We start from the raw sequence: 17445 nt of genomic DNA, 5'->3' as shown, positions 1-17445 counted from the left end.
AAATATTTTTTCATGCAAATCAACATAATTTTTCTGTATCAAAATTCCACAGCTTAAAATCTGTATGCATGCCATCTTTTAGCACAGACCCCTACAGAATGGGATGGAGAGAGCTTTATAGAAGCACCATGTTTTGACTCCCAGTTTAGCAATAGCTTAGAAGTAGTGGTACCCTGCGTCAGAGCTAAAAACTCAGTACAAGCACAAGATCACAGACAACAGGGTAAAGAAAGGTCACCTTATCTATCATCTGGCTTCTTGCCTGGACCTAGGCCTGAAATACCCTTTTTTCATCATTCCCTTGCTGAAATCTTCTTTCAGAGCCCTGCCTCAAAAAGCAAGTTAAACACCAGCTTCCCTTCCAAAACAGCTGTAATGCAACTCTTGGAGACCTGTACTGCAAACAGTGTGGCTCAGCAGTAACAGAGATAAAGAGAGTTTGCAGAAATTTAAATTCCATGGGCAAAATGGAGTCCAAACTGACATCATTTTCTGTTTACGTGATCCTGAAATCTATTCATGGAATAGCTTGAAAGAGACATTAAATATCCAACCCCCCAGTATATAGGCAGGGATGCCTCGCACTAGATTCACTTTCAGTGCTTAGCTGAGCAGTCTCCCTTTGTGAAAAAGGAGCCAAATATATTTCCACGTTAGTATATTTCAGTAGTAAATTTCAGTTTCATGAAGAATGGGGCTGACTGGATTTAAAAGATTTAAAACAGTAGATATTTCTTACTAAAGGCATTTGATTTTCTTGAGCTTTTAGGATGTGATGAGAGCCTCCAAAAGGCAATACTCCATCTTCTTCAGAATGCAATGTGATGGAAAGCACAACGATGACAGCATAGCAGCAACGTCTGTGGCTGAAGTAAGCAAGAGATGCTCAAATACAACAGATACAGAAACAAGAAAAGAATCTGTTTACTTTCAGAAGATCTCAGGCACACAGGGATCTCCAACAAAATCCACCTGCCTCCGCTGCCAACCCTTAATAAGGTCTGGGAAGGGGTAGATCCTGGCCTCACTCCTTTCTGGTCACTCAGATACATTGCATGCACCTGAGCTCCCCTGTGTTGGCCCTGCCATCCCACCAGGTGCCCAATCACTGCTTCAAACTGTGACTTAGCATTTCTACTTCAGAGAGCAAAAGTGTTCTTAACAGCATCGGTAAGAAGGTGAAAGATTGCTGGTTTTTGAGTGATGTGATAAAATTGCACAAATTCTGATGGGAGATTTCTGATGACACCCTGCAAAAACAGAGCTTTCAACACCTGTGTACCATCATCTTCTTCATGGGATTTCTACCCTGACGTGTTCTTCTGCCACCCACAATACCCTACCAAAACTGAGGCCAGGTCACAGGTGTTTACTGGTCCCTTTCCATCAGCAAGCTTTCAGGGCAGAACACATTTGCACGTTTTTGGAATTTAGGAAGTTCTTCAGCACATGCTTTGCTTAAGAAAGCAGTTAGTCCATGCCTGTTCCCTGAAATACATTAAAAAATACATTTAAGGCATCCTCAGCAGATTTTTGTCTTTTCAACTCAGGTACCTAAGATACTTATCTAATCTGATCCAATACTGTTCCTGTAAAGCCAGAGCAGTAATGCAATATGGGTATAACATACCTGCTTTTAAACCTCTAGAAAATACTCAAGGGAAGACTGTCAGACCTAGAATCCCAAGTAGACAGACAAGGGGGTTGTCACTTGCTACAGCTACAAGTAATGCGGCCAAGCAACCAAGTATCTTTACTGAATAGCAAAAAATTATCAGTCAAAAAGAAAGATAACCCAGATAGGCAAGCTCATTCTTGCCCTGAAGAACTCATTCCAACACATTTCCTATTTATGCAAGTACAAGCATTGTATCTCCTCAACTTGCTCTAACCGCCTAACCTAGACCAGACTATGCAGCTGTTTCCTTGTATTTTGTACTCTCTGCCTGTAATTTCCAACCAGGTGAAAAACACTTGTGTTCTTTCAAACATTAATTCTACTTTCTGGGTAGATTCCCCAGAACAGTCCAAACTGATTTAGAGTTTTCTGCTTTTGTTTTCTCCATTTTGACTTAGCAGTGGAAATTTAACTCAACAGTAGAGACAAGCCTCTGGCATGTTTAAAAGCCCAAAGCTGGAGCTTTCTTTTTTGTGTATAACACTGCTTTGTGTTAGTGAATTTGTTTACAATATAGACTATCTCCCTAGTGACCCATAACACCACAGCCTCTTCAAAGCATAGGGGAACAAGTGAGAAAGCATCTTTGTCCCTCACTGTTCCTTAGTTTACAGTCATCTATGCTCAAATCCAGGTGGACCTACTTAACCAGAAGCCCTCCTATACTTTTAACAAGTCTAAGGCAGTTGCCTAATTCTCCCTAGCTCCTTATTTTGTGCGTGTAGTTCCCGTTTTCCTCTCTGGAGGAGCAGTGTATTGGACCGTCCATCAGCACAAGAGCCATCACATCAAGTCACAGCAAGTGACTGCCTCCTATCATCTCACGTACTGGCCAGCAGAGAAAGCCTACACAAGAACATAAAAAGGAGACCAGCACATAAATAGTTCCCTACTGCATTCCCCCAGCCTCCAGAAATTTTCAGCTCAGGAACTTCTTGTGCCAGAGGTGGTTTTAGTTTTAAATGCTCATATTGAATTATTTTTTTTACCCATGAGTTGGTTCAGGAGCAGCAACAACAATCACAGTTTGTACCACCTCTACTGTGTTAGCTCACAGAGGTCCCAGGTCTTTCTTGCTTCCCTCAGTTTGCTGGACTAGTAGTGATTAATGAAGCCAGCTGGGCAAGCTTCTCCCCCACACTGCAATTGAATATGACAGATGAACCTAAGTAGCCTGCGTGATGCTACACAGCATGGCTGACAAGAGCACAGCAATATCAGTCATGCACTATGACCACCCCACTCCTAGCTCCTCTACCCACATGAAGAAATACCATTTGAACAGACTAAGACTAGGGAAACTTGCATTCATACCCCTATTCTGCAGCTGGTTTTCTGTGTGGACATCAGCAAGGCAATTTGCAATCCTTTTTTTTGTGTAAAAAAAAGACTTCTACATAGTTTGAGTCAGAGCAGTTTGACTCCTACTTGAATTTCTCCTCCCAAAAAACGCTTTTCTCTTTGCTGAATTACATCACAGAGGTGATATGGAAGAAAGACATTAAAGCTTGATGGTGTTCAAGTACAGTGATGAAGAAGTTTGTATACAGCAAAGATCCCTTGTGCTTGTGGAGGTTGGGCAAAGTCCTCGGGGACTGGAAAAAAAGAAATGTCACTCCCATTTACAAGAAAGGGAGAAAAGAGGACCCAGGGAACACAAGTCGGTGAGTCTCATCTCTGTGTCTGGGAAGACTGTAGAACAGATCCTCCTAAAAGACATATTAAGGTACATGAGGGATAAGTGGGTGATCCGAGACAGCCAGCATGGCTTTACCAAGGGAAGGTCGTGCCTCAGGGAGCTTGGAACTTGATGATCCTTGGGTTCCCTTCCTACTCAAGCCATTCCATGATTCTTAGAGAAGACAGCATCATTGTAATGGGAAAAGCAAGGTGGTGAATAGCATCCTCTCTCAGTGAAAACTGCTGTTCTTTGTCATGCTCCCTCTATGTCCCTAACATCACGAACAAAAGAGCTCTCCCACTATACACTGAAGACAAGAAATTTGTAATTGAACAAGTCCACCTATCTGATCATATCACAAGTGGCTTGACTCATACTCACAACATACAAAGTCCCAAAGTATCACCCTTCCACCTGTGTGTTTGTCTTTTCCTTGGGTATGTACAAAGTTGCAATAGACATCCCATTTTCCAGGCTGGGGTAGGACTGGGGAGGGAGGGGTTAGGGAATATAGGAGAAGGCACTTGCTTTAAGCTCATTTCTCCTCATCCCTAGCACTGATGGAATTGTATTCTGCACACATGCTGAAACATTAGCATCGGCTGATTTGGAAGGAATATTGGAAATGAAGTGATAGCAGAGTAAATGTCAATGCATTCAGTGTGACACAGTGAGCACCAGATCTTAAACAGCTTCATCATTGTGGCATTTACTGTATCCTGAAATAATATTAATTCCACTGTTGTCTTTCTTGATGGAATCATCCATGAATATGGTTTATGGGACTGGCCAAAGTGCTAATAGGTTAAAAGAACAACCTATCCAGTGTTCCACTAAATTAAGGTCGCTTCATGGGATTTAATGAAACAAGTACTGCATGGGGTTTCAAAGGACGATCCTGTAATTCATGTCTATTTAGGGCTCCTGCTAACCAGAAACCTAATTTCTTTGAGTAAAATAGGTTTTTGTGAAGCCTGGCCATGTGAAAAAAGCCTTAAAGGGCAATAGTCAGAAGACCTCATCTGTAACACTTTGTTCTTTCGGATCAGTGTTTTGAAAGTTTGGGGGATGGAGTTATAACAAAAAAAAAAAAAAAAAAAAAAAAAAAAAAAAAAAAAAAAGAAGAAGAAGCCACACTGTAAATTAATCAGAACAAATGTATTGGTGTTACTTGTCTCTCAGAAATGCGTAGGTGGCTGAAATGAGACCAGGAGACCTGGACACTACTAAGTCACAAAAGGTATAGAGGTTTAATAAGGCATAGACCTGTCTCACAGACCGAATAAGTAACAAGGCTTCTGTTTGCACAGGGAGGAACTGATGCTGTTTGCCCACAGCCAGGATGCAGCCTCAGACAGAACTGTATTTCTTTCCCTAGTTGCATATGTATCACATAAAATGCTGATTTCAGGACTAAATACAATAGAATAAAGATGTCCACTATGGACTAAAATAGTACTAAATTTCAATTAATTTTCCAATACTAAATTCCAATTAATTTTCCTAGTTCAAGGTCCAGTTTCCAGCTATTTTTTCTTGTGCCTTTGGTTCAGAGGAGTACATACAGTTCCTTCCACAAAACTTTGGAAGCCCCCAGGCATAGATGGGCCCCTGCACACTGCAGCTGACATCACTGATCATGCAAAGGCAGAATTTTATCTTAGCAATTTCTAGGTCCTTAGAGAGAAATGCTATACCTTGCAATTATCACAGCTTGTGACCATGCTTTCACTGTACCAAAGCAAGGCTTGTACAAATTAAAGAGCAGCTCCAGCCCCTAAGGATCTTACCATCCGAACAGCATTTAGTCAGATCTTGACATTTTATTGTGAAACAAAGACATGATGAGGATTAAACAAATCCGACTACCTGTGCACTGATCATAATCCATGAGAAGGCTTCACTGGGAATGAAGCACAGCAGCAGAGGGAATGGGAGACCAGTGAGCTGTGTTTAACAGAACTAGAATTAGGCCAACAGGTAATTCCCTGCTTCTGTTCAAACTGAATCTATAAAAATCACCACAGGTCAAAAATTTGATCAAAGACATAAATACACAGTTGCCTTAAAAAAAATAAGCCTATCCATACTTTGGATTACAGAGAGTGAGGTATCCCTCAGAAGTTCAAAACAAGGCAAGTATCAGTAGCTACACTACATTTATGACTCTTCAATTCACATCTTGTATCCGGTTTCTAGATTCTGGAAACAGACTGCTGATATCTTTACTAGAGCCAAGGACTAATGCTGACAGGTACTTGGCATTGATTTGTGCTGTCAGAAAAAGGAGGCGGTGTCCTGCTTGCATTTCCTATCTCAGCTACTCCTCTCAAGGGCTTCCTGCAAAGGCAATGTTGGCAGCTTTGACTATTGCATCAGAATTCTGCAAGCAGCAAAGCAAGTGTAGCTCCACAGCAGTGTGCCCATGCCAGAACCTGGGGCCCTAGCCTGGATTCCACAGCTATTGTGAGAGAAACTACAATGATAACAACTATTTCCAGGAAGAAACACTAACCTTCTACTTGCAGCAAGGAAGGGAAGGCTTCTCTTTGACTTTCCAAACATTTTATTCCCAGCTTCATCCCATCACAGCACTGGCCCTTCAGTCTGTGCAGATAGAAGCTTGCAGTTCATCACTTTTGAAGTAGTGAAGATGAATCCCCAGGGGAAGATGAACTCTCCATGTTTTCCTGGAGGAAAAGGCAGATACAGAACCTCACAGTATTACTCAGTCCTCAGTACACACTGTTACAAGCCTTTGGGCTGCATTGCCACCAACAAATTATTGAAATCTAATGTACAGTGTAACTTTTAATTCCAGTAATTCAGTGCTCACCAGAATCAAAAGCACCTACGAGATCTTGGCAGCCAAAATCAATGTTCACATCTGTACCTTAAAGAAGTCTCTGCAGGTACAACATGCTCTGCCTGCCTCACAAGCAGGCTGTGTACTGAGCTCAGGTGTGCCCTGCATGCCACACGGAGATTTGAGGCAGCTTGAAGGAGGGTAGTTTGTCTGTGCGTACTGAAGGGACAGCCTGCATGTAAATTTGGTTTTCTCACCTTAAGAAGGAATATGGTTCCCTCAGTCTGTCACCTCAACATGGGCTCAACTGTAACAGTAGTGAGGCGTAAGAGGTTAAGGGAAAATACTGCAAAAATAAATAAATAAATAAATGCCATTCCAAATCATAGATTATGTTTGAATTATCTCTGCTATCCACTGCAAAGAAACTTACACCTTAGCAGACGTGATTCAGACCTTGGAGCTGTATCCTCTGAGGCAGAGACTGACTGGAACTGAGACCAACATCTATCTTTTCTCCATGACAGACCAAAACACACACCCACTGCAAGAAGAATAAAACCCTCTCTTCAATATGTCTGCATTGCAAAAGAGAGAGGGGGGAGACTGATTTATTTAAACAGTACTTAACTAACAATAAACACTATCAAACCAAAGCAAACTAATGCTCAGCCATTAAAGCGTCCATTCAAAAGCCCATCTGTCATATTGTTAAGACCTTTAGAAGTTGTTTAACAAAATGTTAAATAAGATGACATTCAGCAGCACAAAATGCTTGACTGGCTAATGCAACAAAAAGGGGCTGGCCTGCTGGTGTTTGATATACTGCCCTGTGCTGCAGGCTGAAAGCTCCAGAGTGCACAGGGGGCTCCCGAGCTGTCGCTTTTTATCTTAGTGAATGGTGCCAGCAGAGCCCAGAATCCCCACAAGCTACAGGCCAGTGTCAACAGTGTTTTGCAGCAGAGAGGACGAAAATCCCAATACAGATAGGAAAAAAAACTGTAGAATGTAAAGAGAGAGAAAGCGAGCAGAAAAAAAAAGTAGCCTGAGACAGCGAGAAGGTAGAAAGCCCCATGTTTTTGGTGACCCATGCCTGTTCCAAGTCCAGATAGTTTTATTCTGGCCAACCTCCACTTTTACATTCTACATTTGAAAGCCAAATTTGATCCGATGAAGAATAAAATGCTGCCCTGAAAAAAGCCAGGCACTTTCACTATAGACATCTAGGAGTTTACACAAGACTACTGGACAGCTCCACTGTCACATATGATGCTCTCAAGCCCCAAATGCTACTGACAAAAAGAAATGAATCTCTGAAAAGCAAATAGCAACATGTAAACGACTGTAAAAAATAAGAGCACAATAATTTTCTGCAATTTAAATTGCTTCACTGGCATTACAAGACCTTTTAAAGACTCAAGGCACTACAAAAAGTAACCCTTCAGTATACGAGGATTCTGTTTCCCATCTTCCCCACATTTACTTTACCAAAGCAGAGAAGAGAGATCCTGGGAAGACCAGCTAGCAAGTTCAAATCTCCCTGCAGTTCTGCACTGACAGTTGGTATGAAGGTCCTTGAAAAATTAAGCCTCAAATGTCACAAGCAGAGGTACCCAGTAGCACAGATCTGCAGGTTTTGCTTCAGCTTAGTGATAGCTAATAAAAGTGCGGTACTAGCAGGCAGTATGCAGTCAGTGCCTGGATTTCCAGGTAACTTACTGGTTTGGAAATCATTCCCTCCAAAAACATTCTTTCAATCATTACATCAAAACTGAGACACAGTAAAATCCTAGAGAAAGAGAAATCAATACATATTAGCAAGCGTAGATAAACACCAATTGACAAATACATGGTTTATCTTGGCTTGTTAACAGATATTAAAATTGTAAGCTTTGTTCATGCTGTGATGGATACACAAATTTCCTATCTGTTATGAATACATAACTAAAAACAATGTTTTCTCTTCCTGAGGATATACTCTTAGAAATAAAATAAAAACAATGCTATTCCAAGCTGGCTTTGGAACCCAGTAATGGTGCTGTTCTCACATGGTGGCAGTGGCACGTTAATCATGAGCTAGATGTGGACAGCTTCAGCTTAACAGCAAGAGTGATGGAGAAACCACACAGCCCATTTCCCTCTCAAATGCTCTTCTACAGTCTGTTTGTGCTTCTGCAAGATCTACTCCAGGTGAATAAAGGACCTGGGAAAAGCAAGAAAGATCACAACGGTGTTCTGGTGAGTAAATAATAATATATAGATTCACTCCTTTCTCTTAGCTGAGCCGTCAATAGAAAATACTTACAGGAACATCCCAGAATGATCGTTTTCCAAACTAAGAGATCTAAAGGTCAGTTCTTCAGTTACAACAAATTCAAAGCTACCATAACTGTGTCACCTCTTGGGAAAGAGAGAGGATTCTTTAGCAAAATATATGGCAACAGCAGTTTATTTTATCACACTGCTGTTTTGTTTTGAAGTGAAGGAAGGCTTGCAGGAAGAGACAGTACCTTTTATTAGCCCATCTATTATTGTTTCTTACCTGCCCTTTTAAAAGTAGTTTATTTTATGGGTTAGGGGTGACTAGAGCAGAGAAAAGAGCTCTGCTGTAGTATTCACAGACAAATGAAGAGAACAGATCAGGAGAAAAGAAATAAAGAGAAAAGGGAAAAACAAAGAAGAAATAAAGTAAGACAGGGTGATTCACACAAAAGCTGAGTGTTTTATTAGTGATATATACTGTCAAGGTGTGATGAAAAGAGAACAAATAAATAAAAACAGAAAAAAAGGACTTATCCTATGCAGGTAGGTCCTGGCTGCAGACAGATAGAAAGAGCCATCCCAAAACTCCAGCTGTGTCAGTAGGAAGATGGTCCATGGGCTCCTGTATGTGGTTTTCCATTACTTATACATGGATGAGAACCTTGAAGTGAGAATGAGGAGGCTGTGCCCAGTTTTAGGCTTTGTGAGTCACAGTGCAAAGTATGTAGAGGAAAGTACATAGCTGCTTTCTGCATGGCAAATATGTTAGGAGTAAAAAGAGTCTTTTTGTGTGTTATTTTCCTCCATATTGGGACATAAAAAATGCACTGGCCTACCTTCTTAGATACACATTCCAATGAAAGCTTTCCACCTGTAAGCTTACCTGAAAAATAGCAGCAGAGTGCCAGTATGTGGAAGCCACATTGTTACAATGCCAGGGAGATCCTGGCTCCCAGGGCAGATTTTTTGCTCTTTAGTTCAACTCAAAGAAGCATCTGATAACCTTTCATAGCACACAAAGAAAACTGAGATCTTTAACAAAAAGAAGTAGTATGTAAACTGTACTCAGATCCTGGAGGCAGCTATTTCCCAGTAAGTGTATCAGAGACCAAACAAAGTCATCCTCACCTCTGTTCACAGTTGTAAAATACCTTCAAAGATTTTAATTCTATTGGAAACACATTCCTCTTTTTATGTCTATTACATTGCATTGAAATGTAAACAAAGCTTCTGAAACTTGAAGCTAAGGAAATGTACTATCCTACAAAATGACAGATTTGCTTCCACTCTGAATCAGGCATCTAGATAATCTCCTTTATTCCTTGTCTTCATCGCAATCTTGCTCTCATCAAATGTTGTCATTAACTGTACCTGTGTTTTGTTTCGTTCAAAGGACAAGGTAACAGAGTGTTACAAGATGTGTTAGAAATAGCATTAATATAATAGTTCTGCAGTTGTGGAACTAGGCATGTACCCAGCACCTTCACTGTAAATACTATTTTCAGAGACCTGTAAAGGAGATATTAAGAAACAAAACAAATAACTCCTTTGTAACAGCCAGTTTCCCGAGCCTCCCTCAACCTGCTCAGTGGTTTATTGATACAGTTATGAGCCTTATATCAGTGATGGTTTTCAGCCTTTAGAGAGAGAGAAGCAGCATATATCAGGCTTAGTTCTTCCCTAAATAAATCAAGAAATTGGGTTTCTAAATGCATCTGGAAACTACATTCCTTATAAGTATGAACTAGAGCAGCTGCACTGACATCCGTAGAACCACACCTATTAATAACAGCTAAGGATCAGAGCTATAGAACCGTGCTATTAAGGGCCAGTAGGTCTCATCAGTCCTCCCTGAACAAAAAAGAAAAAAGAAAAAAAAAAGAGATTGAAATATAAAAGCTGAAAACCAGCTACTGCAACTGCATCGTCAGGTTCATCTTTCAGTGTGATTGTTTAACCTAGAGTGGCCTTGGATTAGCATGAGAGATCACAATTCCTTCAAAGCGCATCGTGGGCCATTCATCCACGAGCCTGTTTGATTCACACAGTTTCCGAATTAGCAGAACACATGCTGACTTGGTACAGTGCCTCACCGTAAAGACATTAAACCAGATGTGCAACAACTGACCAAGAATGCCTTTTTCCGAGCACGTTTTTTTTTTCCTGCTGAAATATTTGGTAAAGACGTAGATCTGCCAAAAGGTTATTGATCCTCACAGCTAACACAAAGGCACAGAGATGGGAGCTGCATCTCTGACTGCAGGAGAATTCCTCGGATCCACGCTGAGCCATAGAGAAGCTGTTCTGCTGTTAAACGGCTGATTAGTTTGTTCTGCCAAACATCTGAGAGCGTAATTAGTTACACAAATGGCTTGAATTATGATCAAGTGAGCTGAGTAACCTGCTGCCATGAAACTCCATGTGAATCCTGTTTTATCAGATCCCAACATGTGTCGCTCAGTGCGAAGCCGTGTCTCCTGGCTCCATCTGAAGGCTCATCCAGGCCGGGGTTTAAGAGCCCCCTTTTTCCACCCTGGGACCACCTTTTCCAACAGTTTTACCTCGAAATTACTTCAGCACATATTGCCAGCAGGCAAGAAGCATTAACATGGCACTTTTCAGATACCTTTTGCTGCTGCACTCCCACACGCTCTGTTTGAGAGGAGGTACATTGCTGCTCTGCTCTTTGCTTTACAAAAAACACATTTCTCTGTTCTCATATCTTGTTGATAGCACAGTGGTGATGGAAACGAATTAATGAGATGTTTGCCTTTTTGGCTAAGGCAAGCCCAGGCTGTCTGTTCTAGAACGCAGAAAGGCTACTCTACACAATACCAACCATAAGATTTACTGCTCTACTTCACTTTCTGGCTTCACCTTTGCAACCCAACCACTTACAGCAAAGAGGCTCTGCCATAGATTGAGCTATGTCAGCTCAACCTAATTCCAACAGCAAAAAAATGAATGCTGATATTTTGAAGCTCCCATCCTCTGGGCCACTCCTACTTTTGGAGGCTGTGGTGCTGTGCTACCACATTTGCAAAATGAGTAAATCCCTGCGTTCCAGCAAACGAGAAATTCTTGTACAAGCAGGACAGCCCTACCATTCCCTTATAAACCATCAGTTCTGAACTGTATTCCTCTATTGGGTATATAAACTCCTTGCTCAGAAAAGAAATGATCCAGCTCGTATCACTCCCAAACGTGGGAATCACCCATGTATTTATTTTCATTTTGTGGGCTAAACAGAAGGTGGCCTGCACAAAATCTACAGAGAAAACAAAGTGCTGTTTTCAGTCCAGAGACAGAAACCTTTCATCTTGCAAGAGAGAACGGTGCTTTGAAGCACAATTTACCACAGAATTATCACTTAGACAGGTATCAAGAAATACAAAGAGGTACTGATGAAAGATTTCTAAGGATAGGCATAAGTCAGCATTCTCTTCTTTCTTAGCTTTACAACACTCAAAATTAATTGCTTCCTCCTCACCTCTGAGAGTAAATAGTTTCTAAAATCTGAAGGGAAGAAATGCATCACACAAAAGCCACCTCTGCCACCAAGAACTGCAACACTCATTTAGCCATGACTGATCAATCAAGAAGCTCCGCAGACAGTGCCATGCCAGCACTGTCAGACAAGAAATCAGCAGCCAGCTTCGCCCCTGAGATCAGCAGACACAAACCAGGCCCCATGCAGTGCACAGAAACCTGAGTGAAAACAAGCAGTTGGAGGAGGTACGGCACCGAGCGGCTTGATTTTCTGCATCTCCTGGGACACGTACACTGAGTGCATTGCTTTCTGACTGACTGCAGCATGCAACATGCCCACTTCCAGCACGCAGGCAGTGTGCAGGGAGGCTTGGTGCTACACTTTGAATGGCAATACAGAGGACTGAGAGCATTTGTTTTGCTGTTACAGTGCCATGCTCTCTCACTCACACACAAAGAGAAGGGATGCTCTGCACAGCTCCAGCTGTAAGGGTTTTCCCTCTTGTTTTATTAACCCTTCTCGTGCTGAAGAAGCTCTGCAGCAGACCAGGAATGAAGGAGGAGAGAGCATTCTGCCTACATCCAAAAGTACTTGGCTAATGAACACCATTTTGTACTTACCAGGTGGGTTTTACATACAAATGAGTGAATCCCTGCCAAGTGCACAGACAGAATTACTGACCTGTCTCGTAATTACCTCTTCATTTCTGTTTTCAACCAGTTCAAAAAGACAGCACCTGGACTGTACGTACAGCTGAGCTACAGCAAGCACCTGCTGAAACACTACGTGATACGTGGGATCATCAGATAAAATTACAGTAAACACTATTAGCTTTAATGAGTCCAAGATTTAATCATACTGCTCTCATGTGGCTGGGAAATTTCCAACAAGACCTTCAAGTTCAAGAAGAAGTTTCTATAAAAACAAACTTTTCATTCAGGAAATTCCTATTTATTTCTTTTAGGATAGTCAGAACAAAACTATCCAGTTTCAAGGCAGATCAACACTTATTTGAGTTTGCTTGACTTACTGCACTGCCTTGTGATGTTTCGGCTTTCATTTGTTGACCACTGATAGACCACGCATGCAATGGTAACACATTACAGTAACATATTAGTGTATTAATAATAACAAATACAATATGAAAATATCTGTTTTCTTCCATCTGCCTGCTATTTTGTGTGACAAAAATATGCTCACAAATCATATTTAAGTGCAATATCCTACATAATGTACAGGGAAAAAAGTAACCCATGGGGTTTTATTATTATTTTAACCACAACAGTCCTTGCTGTATGAAGTCAGAAGACAGAACCTCAGTAGGATTGTCATGCCTAACAGCTGTAGGCTCCCAGCCCTTAGCAAACTTGCACCTGTCACTAAATCAGTTAGCTCATTTTCTGCTTTAATACTTGTACTAGAGCTGACTAGGATGTACTTCACAAAAACCAAACCACAGACCTCCATTCTACAAAGCACCACAACTCCCATATTTTGTGCTGTTGCTGTGTGTTATTATATTTTGGTATTTACTGGACTTCTAAGGTGATAGTTGCAACTCAGCATTATGAAATATATACATAGTATAGTTTCTTTCTCCTGAGCAGACTGCAGTTCTGTACGCTGCTCCTCCAGCCTGCCCTTGCATCCCTGTAGTTACAGGCAGCAGCCAGCAGTTCTCTTTTCTGCAACAGTCTTAAAGAAGTCTTTGTTCCAAAGCCTCTTAATGGAGCCTAAGATATGAAGGCATTTTACCATCAATAATTTGTTACTGCTTGAGGGCATATTTTTCCTGCCTAGTGTTCTTTCGTGTTTTCTTTCTGATGCCTCTGAGTGACCTGGAGTAGCAGGCTGGCTCTGAGTCGCCTTTAATAAATTACTGTCTATACAGGGAACACAACGTTGGAGAAAGGTTTGCCAACAGAATCTCAGCCCATATCATTTTTATGATTTCTTTTAAATTCTTTTTACTCTTATAAGAAAGCCTCCTTCGATTTCCAAAACATCAGGTGTTCTTTTCCAAGTGCCTCCTTTTGGTTTGGCAAACGACCAGAGTCTCGCTTCCTTTTTACCTTCTACTTTCTTTAGCCCTTTTAGTCTGTCAGCCTAATTTCTTACACAGGAAGTCTGAAAGAGCACATTTGAAAGTTTTGAGACCACTTTTCAAGTTGTGGTAATTCTACAATCTAAGCTGCTCTGTAGGAAGAGCAGAAATAAAGAAACAACTCATTTAGGCTTTTGGGGCGTTGGGATTTTACCATTCTCTAGGACCCTACATTGTTTTTCACAAAACATTTGTACTTCCACCACCTATCTACAACTCATCCGTCACCCACCAGTCTGTCCCACCCGTGCTCTTAAATGCTTTGTTCTGAGAAGTGTTCATCAACTAAACTTCTTGTCTTCATCTCACACTCTGCTGCACAAAAATTACAAGTGCTTGTGGGCGTACTGAGGAATTCAGGTTGATCGCTATCTCACCTACATCTTGTCTCTCCTACTTGAAGACAAATGTTTCATTTACCGTTCTTTTTCTTTTCTTTTTTTCCTAGAAGGCATTTTCAAAGGGATTTTTCATCTCCACCAGGGATTTTGTTGTGCAGTGAATCATAAATGACACCTACCTTCTCACCCACATAGTGCAACTAAGTGCAGACTGTTGTTTTGGTTGCCAGTTTCAAACTGCTGCCAAAAGACTTCCGAGCAAGCTTGTCCACTACTGCACCACTGTCAACCCATGCTTCCCCCATCCCTCCAAGGACTCCATGTTGTGACTGCACACAAGGAAAATGTTGTACTCCATTTAGCCTTTCAATCAATTTCTCCCACATGCCATTTTAATGTATTTTTTTCTTACCAGATCTTAGTCAAGTTTATTTCCATCTGCTTCCCCCGACTGTTTTATGTAGCCTGCCTACTGCATGCTTTACGACTTCCTCCTCTTTTCACTGCAGACTTCTTCACCCTCTTGACACACTCTGGCTGTGTGAGTGCAGCTTTTATCAAAACATGACCACTTCATTTTTTTCCTAGTTTCATTTGCTCGCAGCAAAAAGACAAACGTTGTACATCCCGTACACTGACTCCTCTCATAACAAAACCTCTTAGGAAGTCTGGGAGCATCATTACTACCCCACAGTGTGCTCTCTGGGTAGAGAGACTATCCACAGACAAAATGTGATCTGTTGAAAATGTGTGTGCATGAACTCACATGCAAACACACACACATGCTATCTTAATATCTGTGGATTCCAGTCAGAGTTCCCAGCAAGCAAGCAAATACCTTCAGAACCCACTAAAGAAGATTCCTACCAATGTGGAAGGATGCTGCCCATCCTCAGCCGCTCCATTCACCTCATTAAGGGGAAAGGTACATGACAGCATCCCTGCCTGTGGCAGCCACCTACGTTTCACTCTCACCATCATCAGGGGAAGCTGATTGTGCCTGACACTTCTCACCAGCTGGAAGTATCACAGCTAGTCTTCTTCTGTCCTCTGGTTTCACTGAGGTTTGTCGTTCCACTTTTTGTTTCTTTCTCCACTATCCTGATCTTTGACCACCTATTTCATTTTTGTATTTTTATGATTCGTTTACAAAAGTAAGAGGGACCTGATTTGCAGAAACCCAGAAGTCTCCCAGCTGCCTTTTCAATTCCCCTCCAATCGTGCATTCATAAAGCTGATGTTTAAGTCTTATTCATCAAGGTATGGGATGGTTTTATGGAATTCATCTGGAATTTTTTTATTACTGGTTTGACAGCACCTGCTAAGGAAGAAAGTCCATCACTGGAAGAGTTTTCACCTCAGCATGGGGGCGGGGATGGGACTGGAAGGATTATGTAAACAACTTGCCTGTCTGGAAAGAGGGGCCTTGACAGGTCCCATGTTGTCAAATGGCAATTGTGACTTCTTGCATTTCAAAAGTCACGCTCAGATGGTTTCATGTGAAACCCTCTGGGTAATAGTAGCCTTTTGAGGTTATGATATCTCTGGATGGAATTCAATAAAAGAAATTCGCTTTCAATTGAAGCCCTGGAACACCGCCAGACAGCCCCAACAATGCGATTCGTCTCCAAAGAAAATTGGACTGATCCCCCCCCCTCCCCTCTTCTCCTCCCTTTTCTATTTCTCTCTCCATCTTTATTTGTGCGTTTAACCTTGTTTGTGGGTTGCTTTTTTGATATATTTCCTCCCAATAAGCTTGGGATGCTGAAGCCTTAAAAAAAATAAACACTTGGGACTGAAATGGTAGTAGCTAGTAATAGAGAGACACAGGCGCTCACAGCAGCAACGACAAGGCGCTCTCAGTAGCTGACCTTTGCCATATACGTGAAAGGAAATAGAATAGAACCCCTGCTCTAGGTGAAGGGGGAATATTATTACAACTACCAGCTTCCTAGTCTTTGTTAATAAGGGTGGTTGATGTACTTATTTAGTTAGTTAGTTTAAGGCCAAGGGATGGGAAATGCTCACAAAACCTGCCTGACTGCCAGAGGCAAAAGTGTTGGCTTTTTGCTTGGATTGTCACTCCTTTTGCCATGGATTATTTTTTCCCCCTTAGTTTGGCAAGAGCTATTATTGTCTTTCTTCTTGTATGTGATCTTCTGAGTAGATTAATGCTTGTGTTTAATTGGGAGGCAGATGATGGTGAAGATGCACCAGTCTTATGAAAGCATCTATTTTTTCCAGTATTTTCTTAGTGATCCACCTCTTACATTGTTATTACTGCATGTGATTTTCTTTTGGTTTTCTGTCAGGTCAAATAGGCATAGGAGCTGCACTATGAAAATACATAAATAAAAATAAAAGCCACCCCACAGTTTGGAAGCAGAGTACAGATCTGTTCAGCAGAATTTGTGCTGAAGTTTCTTGTTGTTCACGTTTGATTCACCTTGGGTTGATTCACCTTGGGTTGTAACCCTCTTTATCTTCCTGTCCCAAATCAACAATGATTGACTCCTTCCACGAGGTAAAGATTTCAAAACTAATACAGAAAGAGCAAAATAAAATTAAATTAAATTAAAAATCTAACCTGCTTCCTCTTCCTACAGAGTCACCTGTGCTTTTACCCCTCCAAAGCTCACAAGCTACACATGTTCAGGTCTGGTCAGATGTCAGCTAAGAAAAAAGGCATAGGGGAAAAAAATCAGAGTCACTTGTTCTGTAGGTTCTCTTTTCTGATTAGCTGCTTCAGAAGAATGACGGGGGATGCACAAGCACTGTCTGTGACAAGAGGTGGAAAATCCTGTCTCACAGGGGTCCAAGGTTTCCATTTGCACTTTCAAGAGACCTGTCTGATTTCTGGCATCAAAGCCAAATCTAGAATGCAGCCTTCCAGGCTACAGGGCTAGAACCCACTCTCACTTCAAATTACTATATTTTAACCACATTTATCTCTGTACATACTGTTGAATAGCTGTGATAGCACTCATTTAAGAAATTTTATAACAGTGTTTGCATCCAGAGCTCCTGGCAGAGATTTTTCTTACACAAATTCAGAGTGTCAGCAATAGCATTAACCATACCTG

The 17445-nt window shown here is 41.4% G+C and overlaps 1 protein-coding gene across 4 annotated transcripts in view; it reads right to left on the bottom strand.

Moving 5' to 3' along the window:
- The window catches only part of LOC146544851 (uncharacterized), a 278127-nt gene that overhangs the window by 234937 nt on the left and 25745 nt on the right, over positions 1-17445 (bottom strand). For 2 of the 4 annotated variants that reach the window (XM_085218760.1, XM_085218761.1), the window contains exon 2: positions 5875-6049. The exons of the other annotated variants lie outside the window; for them this stretch is intronic. In XM_085218760.1, the coding sequence (XP_085074886.1) occupies positions 5875-5924 (50 nt within the window). In that variant the 5' untranslated portion in view covers positions 5925-6049. The remainder of the gene's footprint in view (positions 1-5874; positions 6050-17445) is intronic. 4 annotated transcript variants of the gene reach the window in all.

Source organism: Meleagris gallopavo, chromosome 2 (assembly GCF_905368555.1).
Source record: "Meleagris gallopavo chromosome 2, MGAL_WU_HG_1.1, whole genome shotgun sequence".
NCBI classification, from domain to species: Eukaryota; Metazoa; Chordata; class Aves; order Galliformes; family Phasianidae; genus Meleagris; species Meleagris gallopavo.
This window is presented reverse-complemented; position numbering and strand designations above follow the sequence as displayed.